Source organism: Chaetura pelagica, unplaced genomic scaffold (genome assembly GCF_000747805.2).
Source record: "Chaetura pelagica isolate M959 unplaced genomic scaffold, ChaPel_1.0 scaffold244, whole genome shotgun sequence".
Classification (NCBI taxonomy): domain Eukaryota; kingdom Metazoa; phylum Chordata; class Aves; order Apodiformes; family Apodidae; genus Chaetura; species Chaetura pelagica.
Window position 1 is genome coordinate 2509374 of NW_009953719.1, and position 9878 is coordinate 2519251.

At 42.1% G+C, this 9878-nt stretch overlaps 1 protein-coding gene across 1 annotated transcript in view; it reads left to right on the forward strand.

Annotated features, from left to right (window-relative positions):
* Positions 1-2904: 2904 nt before the first annotated feature.
* Positions 2905-9878, forward strand: part of SH3BGR (SH3 domain binding glutamate-rich protein) — a 50663-nt gene continuing 43689 nt past the window's right edge. The window contains 1 exon segment of the mRNA XM_010000443.1: positions 2905-2949. Within this exon segment, the coding sequence (XP_009998745.1) occupies positions 2905-2949 (45 nt within the window).

The following is a 9878-nucleotide window of genomic DNA, read 5'->3' on the forward strand; positions in this document are numbered from 1 at the left end:
AACCCGCGGGAGCCCGTGAGAAACGTTTGTCGCGCCAATGAACAGGCCTACACAGATCCTTCAACGAAGCACAGTTTATTTGCACTCCTGCAAGAATGGGTGACCCAAACAAGCAGGCACACCCACAGGCAGGTGAATAACGGTTTATATTCCCTATTCCCCACGCAAAATTCCCTCCCCTTTCTCCCCACTAGCTGGGCACTCCAGGGTTCACAGCCCATCCGACGCTTCTAATTACCCTGTAAGTTTCCAGCCCCTGTTTGCACATTCCATTCTAGCAGTTTACTTTTTACCTTTTAAGGTAAAATGTTGACCTTTCTTGCCCCCTGGGCTGCCTTCCCAATTAACAAACCTACTGGTGTCATCCTGCCCTGAGCAGCAACACAGCAGTGGCTTTGTTGGGTCTGGTCTTGGGCCATAAATCCTGCTCCATGTTCAGATCCCCAGATGGAGCCCAACTCACTCCCTCAGTTTCTTGGGCCGCAAACCACTCCTGGTGTCCTTAGAATGTGCAGATATCTCACTTATCTCAAACAAACCATATATTTCTAACACTAGGATATAAACCAAACCCGACACTATGTTTCTAACACTAGAATGCAAAATCAACACAACATTTCATTTCTAACACCCCCTTTCCTCCCTCGCCCCCAATCCCCACACATTCCCACCCTCCGGCAGCCGCCCCCCTTCCAGGCCTCCCCGTGGAGGAGCGGTCGGTGCTTTCCCTCTGCGCCCTGAGCCGCAGGCGACAGGGCCTGACGGTGGCACCTGGGCTGCTGTGTGACATCCTGGGCTGGTGTGTGACATCCTGGGCTGGTGTGTGACATGTTGGGCGCCCCGGGAGGGCACGGACCCAGCCCAACGGGTTCCCAACGGGCTCACGGTTCGGGCTGACACAAAACACTTTTATGCTGATCCTGTAGGAGTGAAGGCAGATGAGGCACCGTTTTCTTCAAGGACAAGCACAGTAAGAATCCTGCCCTGACCTCCCCGGCTGCCACAGGTGGGCACAGGCCTTGGCCCTCATCCTGTTTCCTCCCCGTGTGCTTGCGCAGGGATGGTCAGTGTGAAGTAGAACAGGAGGGCACTAACTGGCAATTTTGTCCCCATCCTGACCATGGGCAATGTGACGGTAGAAATATTTGCTGCTCTGAGTGTTAATTATTAGTATCACTATATTTGCAAGGCTTACCGGTATGTTTTGAAACAAATGACCACTGCGTCTTATTTGTACTGGTTGAGATCATTAGTAACCAAATAAATTAATTTGTAAATGGTATGTTCCAAACGGCCAGTTATTTATGTTGAGTTTAGTACACTATATTTACATCCAAAATCTCTTGAGAAGCAAGCGTGTGTAATAACATCCAACTATAGTTTATGTTTTTTTCATTAAGGTGGATTTGTTTGCTTGTTTTACAGGACAACACACTATTCTAATAGGCTTTTATTTTACTGGACCTCCTATTGCCTCTCCAATGAAGAGTGAAATGACAGATGTTAAGCCATAGAAAACAGTTCAAACACCATACTGTTAGTTTTAGTTTTTAGTGAAGTTCTTTCACAGGATTCCAGCTCCATGCATGGAATACTGAATTTCCAGCTTCACTTTGCACAGACAAAAAACTTACTTTTACAAGTGTCTTTACTATTGTGCATTTGGTCCTACCTAGTTGATCCTGGAAAGAAAGTTTTACATTCCATTTAAAGTATTTTCAGGATTGGACACTGCTATATTCAATCTTAACATTTAAAATACGTGTGAACACTTTCTAAAACAGTTTCACCTCCGACACAGGGTCATCTTTACTGAGCTTGGTGGCAGGTTGCTCAATTACAGCAGAAACAAACTTTGCCCTTAAAATTTGAAAGTAATGTTACCATTTAACATTCTTAAAATACCTCACATGCTGAAAGACCTCCTTAAGCAAATACATCCAGGCAGCCACTGCAGTGTAGCCATCTCTGGGCTAGAAAGTGACAGCCAGATGGAAAGAGCATCGTGGATGACACAGCAGAACAGGGTATTTTTTACCAAGTATTTCAGGGCTACTCTTACACCTTGTGCACTGGAAATTTTCACTGGTGATGCAAAAAGAAGGAGATAATACAACAGCATGTTCTGGATATGAAAATCAGCCAAATCACTTTCCTTAGTATTAGGAAGTGTACTGGCACATTTATTTCAGAGAAGCCCCTGAGCCCTGCAGCATGGGTGATGATCTGAATTCTTTAAAGCTGATAGAGTTTGTAACTGAGGCTTATTTCAATATGACCTCTGCTGAAATTACTTCTGCATCTATACTCCCCTGCCTCTCCTCTTCCCTCTTCCCCTTTGACAATGGAAAATTTGCAGCTGCAACTCTGAAGCCTCCTTGCTGTGGTCAGGGAGAGGACACAAGCCCTTTTATGCAGGAGGTAGCTGTGACAGTGCCCATGCAACATTATACATTACCTGACAGCTTTGTGATTTTCCCTGGCACTAATTTGCCAGCTCCCCGTCCCTTCTCCCTTCTCCCTCGTCCCTTCCCCCTCTCCCAAATATTTCTCCAGCCCTGTCTCATTGGTGCACTACTCTCCTTTGCCTTTTTTGGACTGCCACCCTGTCAATCTAATGCAATAAGGCCAGGGGCAGGTGCAAACCCCTTGCTATGGCTCTTCTTACTAACCAATCCCCTACTGGCCCCTTGTCCGAAAATACCTAAGAGCCAATGGAGTGGGAAAACCTGGGACCCTCGGGAGAGGCCAAAGCTGCTGGATTGCTGGGGGGGGGAGGGGGGGGGGCATCCATTTAGGACCCTGGTTAGCCCAGGAGCTGCCAAACACTTGAATTCCTCTTGGGACTGTGGTGACTTGTGGATAGCAGCCGTGCTCTGCTGATTCTTTTTCTTCGCTTTCAACATGGTGATCAAAGTCTTTGTAGCGACATCTTCAGGGTCTACAGCGGTAGGTATCTCATTTAACATACTCTTCTTTCTTCTGGAATCTGGTTGTTAAATTAGCCTAGAACAGGACAGAAACCAGGACAGCTTGAGTTTGCTTATGAGAAAAAAAAAAACCAATGAATTTCTTCTAGTCTATATTGCGCACCTTGTTCTTAGAAGCAGCTCAAGATGTAGAGAATTCCTGTTAATGCGGGTCTGCTTGCATGCGAGGTTTTACTAAAGGTATAATATTTACAAATAAATTATCTAGTAGTTACTGGATCTTCTACTGTTTGATATATTTTGATATATGTTTGATATATATTCATTGAAGAAGGAAGAAGTGAACATTGTATTTGCACAAAAGGTAAGATAGATTGTTTATGGTAGAAGTTACTGTATTTGTATTTAAAAGAGGCTTTAGGACAATGCTCCTGCAAAATGGAAACTGTCTATGAAAAAGCCTGGAGCAAAAGCAAGCTAAATAAAGCTATGCAGAAAAAATACTCTTCCTCACCCCCCTCCCTTTCTGTACGTTTTTGAGGATTTTGTTTGGTTGGTTGGTTTTGGTGAGTATTTTTTTGTTGTGTGGGGTTTTTTGTTTGTTTGTTGGTTTGTTTTTTCTTGTGGTATGTTTTTTGGTATGTGTGGCTCTTGAGTTGCTATACTGATGATTTTTAGTATTGAGATCTACTGCTGTAGCTGTCAGCATACGGTAACAGTTGAAAACAAGGGCATGAGAATAGTAGGGAGGTTGGAAGTCTGTGGGAGGTGGGAACCGGGGAAAGGACTGTTTCCTTTTATATCCAGTTCCAGATGAGCTCAGATTGCAGCTTTCCTTTGGCAGTCACTCATTCCCAGTGACATGGCTAAACAAACTGGCTGGTGCTTGCACATAGCTGTAACTACATCTCTATCTCTCTGACACCAGCTCCATTTCTTTAAGAAGCTTCCAGAGTTGAAAAGCTCCAAAACCCACCCCCTGTTCAAAGGGCCGTCTCTAGAAAATGAACCAGGGAACATTGACTAACATTCAAAGAGGAATACAGCTGAGGAAATTTGCAGTTCTCTCATGAGCTTGTTTCACCAGCCTGTCACTAAGCCTGACATTCTAAATTTGCTGTTGACGCTGTACCATTCCTTTTTTAATAAGAAACCACAGATGCAAGGGAGAAGAAGAAGGAGTTGGAAACTTCAGTTTCATAATTTGTAATCTAGCAGTTACTGCTCAAGCAGCTTTATAAATTGCCATGTACCATGCACTGGCAGTCTTTTCTCCCCTGTTTGGTCTCCTGTTTTGAGCTCTCTTGGTTGACCAAGGCAGAGTTATCCCTACCTGCCTTGACAGTCATCCTTTCTCTGGGAAAAGTTGTGACCATGACTGAAATCCCAGTGCAGACATTCTGTGTGTGTTGGGGCCATTATCATCTTGTGCACCTCAAGAACGAACCTTTCCCACTTCAGCCATAGGATTGGGGCTGTAGGTCAGCAAGGCTTCGTTTGCAGCTGCTTTGATTAAGCGCTGACATTCAGAGACCACTTACGCAATTAAAGCTAAGCCTGTCACATATTTAGCACTAGCTGAACCAAGATCTTTCCACTAGTATACACATTCCTTGTATCTCCTCCCAGCTAACAGCTATAACTAACTCCTTTCCTCTTGGACTGCAGTCAAGGGATGTGCGTGCTGCACTGAACACCAAGCAACAAGCAAGCTTTGTCCAGACATTTTGAGCTGAAAAGCATTGCTACTGTGATTTGTTACTGATAAGAAAGATACAAATGCCAGGGAATGGTAACAGGTTTTAAGCTTAGGATCGTAGAATCGTAAAATTGTTTTGACTGGTAAAGGCCTTTCAGATCATCAACCATTAACCTATCAAACTGCCAAATTCATCATTAAACCATGCCCCTAAGCACCACACTTACATATCTTTTAAATACCTCCAGGGATGGTGACTCAACTGCTTTCCTGGGCAGCCTGTTCCAGTGCCTGACAACCTCTTCAGTGAAGACTTTTTTCCTAATTTCTAATCTAAACCTCCCCCATCACAATTTGAGGCCATTTCCTCTTGTTCTATTGCTTGCTACTGGGAGAAGAGACCAACACCCACTCCTCTAGAACCTCCTTTCAGCCTCCTTTTCTCCAGGCTAAACAGCCCCAGTTCCCTATGATGCTCCTCATAAGACTTGTGCTCCAGACCCTTCACCAGCTTTGGTGCCCTTCTTTGAATTTGCTTCAGCATCTCGATGTTCTTCTTGTAGTGAGGATCCTAAAACTGAACATAATACTTGAGGTGCAGCCTCTCAACTGCTTTCCTGGGCAGCCTGTTCCAGTGCCTGACAACCTCTTCAGTGAAGACTTTTTTCCTAATTTCTAATCTAAACCTCCCCCATCACAATTTGAGGCCATTTCCTCTTGTTCTATTGCTTGCTACTGGGAGAAGAGACCAACACCCACTCCTCTAGAACCTCCTTTCAGCCTCCTTTTCTCCAGGCTAAACAGCCCCAGTTCCCTATGATGCTCCTCATAAGACTTGTGCTCCAGACCCTTCACCAGCTTTGGTGCCCTTCTTTGAATTTGCTTCAGCATCTCGATGTTCTTCTTGTAGTGAGGATCCTAAAACCGAACACAATACTTGAGGTGCAGCCTCACCAGTGCTGAGTACAGGGGGACAATCACTGCCCTACTCCTGCTGGCCACAGTATTTCTGATACAAGCCAGGATGCTGTTGGCTTTCTTGGCCACCTGGGCACACTGCTGGCTCATGTTCAACCAGCTGTCGACCAACACTCTTAGGTCCTTTTCCTCTGGACAGCTTTTCCGCCACTCTTCCCCAAGCTTGTAGCATTGCATGGGGTTGTTGTGACCCAAATGCAGGACCCAACACTTGGCCATGTTAAACCTTCATATGGTTGGCCTCAGATCATTGATCCAGCCTGTCCAGGCCCTGCTGTAGAGCCTTCCTACCCTTAGGCAGATCAACACACCTGCCTGACTTGGAGTCATCTGCAGACTCACTGAGGGTGCACTCGATCCCCTCGTCCAGATCAGTGGTAAAGATATTAAAGAGAATGACCCCGGTACTGAGCCCTGGGGAACACCATGATTGACCAGGCACCGATGTGGCACCAGCTTATTAATGCCAGTCTCCACTGTATGTTAGCAGCCCACAAAAGCTCTCAGTGAGATCCCAGACACATATTGGAAGGAAGATTATGGCTTCTTCTCAGGGCAACATGCCTCTCTGTTTCCTCCTTTCTGGTGTGTTGGGCCTATGTACAGCTGTAGCAATCTCAGCAGGCAGCATGTGTTCAGATTACTGATACATAATTGCAATGCCAAGTAGACACAATGTTCAGCTGGAGTAGTTTTCCACATTTTGTGATTTAAATGGATGGAAGATATCCTTTCAGTGGACCTTTAATGAGTTTTGGTATATATAAAATAAAACTCACTCATGCAAGGAGCCAGCACAAAACACAACATAACACTAAAATCCTATTAAAAACAAATTTTGTATCAGCCTTGTACAGTTTTTCCTGAGAAGAATGAATTTAATCCTTAAAGAGCCTAAATTGGAAGTCTAAATTGTCTTAGTAGCAGTGGTGCTCCCTTCAATGTGGCTGATCTCCACCAAGTGCATCTAGTTAATTTTGCATTTCAAAATAAGATGAACCCTGCCTTGTCTGATGTAGATCAGCAGATCATTGGTAAGAAATGCAAAACAGTGATATTCTATTTACTACACAGTCACACTATACTAATTGCAACTGGTTTTCATGTTAATAAATACTTTTTTTAAGTTAATGCAGTGAACCCAGTAACAGTCTGGTGCTCTGGATCTGGTGCTTGCACAATATAATTCACTGTGGCTCTAGAGTAAATCTGCAACCTGAATTTTTCCCCTGAGTCATTTGGAAATGTATTTTAAATAATTTCAGCTTTATTTTCTTTCTGCTTCAAACTTACTTCATATGAAACTACTCATTAAGTTAAGCAGCACTGGAGACATTTATAGCAATAAAAAGTACTAAATTTCTGTTTTGAGGCAAGAAATAATAATTAAAAAAATATCTTGATACTAACCACAGAGGTGTTTAGAAATGAGTAATATCCTGCAAGATTCTAAGGTATCATGAAGCATGGGAGGAAAAGAGTTCATCTCCTACACAGATGAAGTCTTCCAAAGTCTTGCCTGCTGCTGTGCATGGTTAGGGCACCTCCAAAATCCTTTTATTCCCAGTGCTTTTGGTGACATTTTATGAACTTTCCCACATTCAAATCTGTAGGTCTCAGAAAGACTGAGGAAAATGTGGACTATTTGTATTATGTCCTCTGAAACACAAGGTAGGGGTTTATCATCTAAGTCTGTGAATTTATCCATATATAAGCCTGAATACAAATTTCAAGGCAATTTCAAGGCAAATCAGAGGTTAGAGTGTTATATAGAAGCATAATTATCAGGAATAGGTTATCCATATAGTACTAGAACCAAAAGCTGCAACAACTCTTCCTACTGACATTAGCATTCCTCTCGCTGTAAGCTGTCGACTTCATACCATTTGCTTCTGCCACAGGCAACTGGTCAACATGATATGAGGATATAAATGATAATATTTAATTTTGTATCAGGTTAAATTAATATTATCTATAGTTTTTACATGCTATCTAGGTAATAATTATTTAAATATGATGATGAAGATGATTATTATTATTATTTTAAAGGAGTAGTAGCTAGAGAAGGTGGAACTTAAGCTTTGTTAAAAGAGAAAATTACATTAATGAAATTAACATCCTGCTCACCACCACTTTCCAAGGAATCTATGCCCAAGTAATCTGAGTTCTTGCTATGCCATTGGACACAAGTGAGGGCATAAACAAGCTCCTGCAGTCTCATTCATTCTGGGAAAGGCTTTGCCTGTCTGCTGTGTTGCTACATTCTGCAAGTTTTCCCTCTCTGAGTGCTGTTTGCTGGAAAAAATATTTTGGTTGCCCAGGTACCTAGTGCCAATGACAACAGTGGCTTGCTTTATGGTTTTGTGCTTAGTGTGTGGCCCAAGTCCTTTCTTCTGCCTAAACTCTAATAATTGTAAGCCTTAAGACAGCCTACAACTTCTGCATAGTTTATTATTGCTATCATCACGAGAAACACCTTGCCTTTTCCTTATATAGGCATAATTGCATCTAATTATTTTCCCTTAGCATTCATTTTTCACACAACGCTCCCCTAATTTTTCCTTCCAGACTTGGTGCTATCTGAGCCTCCTGTGTATTATGAACCTCAAGTTGAAGAAAAAGTTTTTACCTGGGTTTAATTCTAAAAGTTATAGCTACAGCCATAAACAACAGAACACAGAATGTGTAGCTCAGTTTCCATTATCTCCTCATAGGCACTATCTGTCTGGGACAGTATCTATTCCAGGAGCCATATCTACTTCAGTGCCTGTGTCCAAAGAGACAAGCTGATGCTGAAATTGCAGCTGACAGCCCTTGAGTGCACTGGCTTTCAGAGCATATGGTGAAGTGCTTAGTACTGGCTCATGCAAATTTTATTAACCATTTATACAAACATTATTCTGCCACTTCCTCCAATGAAGTGTCCCACAACTGTCCTTTCTGCCAACTGAATGCATTCTGCAAATAACTGTAGCAAAATAGCCATTAAGAAAATGACCCCTGTTAAGAAAGTGAGAATAAGAATATAAATAAACACCTTTGAGATCTGTCAACTGCATGTTTTTTGAACACTTCGGATTAGTGTTTCCATTAAAAGTGATGTGTTTGTTTTGTTGTGGTATTTTTTGTTGTTGTTTTGGGTTTTTTTAGCTGACCATAAACTTCTATTGTTGTCATAAAACTGTACAGGATTTCAGGTTTGTAATTTTTTATAAGCAAGCATAGATGTACAGATAGATACTTCCTTATTTGAACAAGAAAAATACATTTTATCTTTAATCATGAAAATTCATGCTTTCAATATAATAGGTTATCACACTATTTCAGCTTTTCAGGTTTATTAGATTATAGAAATACATAATCCAGGAATTAATTCTTGTCTCATTGCTTGTCTCAGACTCATTTACACTAGCTTGGTGTCACATAAAATTCAGTTGTTCAGATGTCTGATTCGTGGAAGATGTGGCTTCAAATCATATGATGACTTGTATGTAAAAATGACCTTGATACCTGATTCTAGTTACTGTCTGTATAGGACACTAACTTGCTGCATGGAGTAGCCTACCTGGGAGTAGAAGAAAGTCATGTCTGGAACATAATTGTTCTAGCAACTAATTTAGTTGACTGTAACTAAAGAGCAACAAGAGAGAATTTATATAGATCAGTCCAAACGGTTCTTGCTTCAAATGCTGCAGTACTTGTAGGGCTCAAGTTTGGCCTTGCAGCTGTTACACAGAGTAGACATGTACAAAATGGGGAAGTTCTATAATGTTGCTTATCGTAGCATTCCTTTAGTAGATAATTATAGTAAGTATTATTTCTTCAAAGTAAGGGGAGAAGTTAGAAGGTTGATGCATGCATCCTTTGTGTATGCAGTACTAACATCAAAGGGAATTAGGGTGATGACTGAGTTTATCTGGCACAGAAGCTGTGTGTAACAGGCTTTGTTTGTGTGTGATATATTCTTGGTCCAACTGGAACATCGTTCTGTTGTGTGGGAAATAACTAAGCACAGCAATTAAGCTGTACTGGGTCTTCATTGAGCTTTCATTCTTATTTAGTTATGCTTATAATTAAAAAACAGGAACAGAGAGAAATGTGTGGCTCATGGAAAGCTAAATATCATATGTAATGAGTAGGAAGCAGGAGACTGTTACATGCTGGGAAGAATATGGACATTCTCAGACCTGTGCTGTCTTTAGGCAGGATTAATTTAGGTATCAGTACTCCACACTCACAGGTCTGGGAACAGAGCAGGAGCCTTCCTGCTG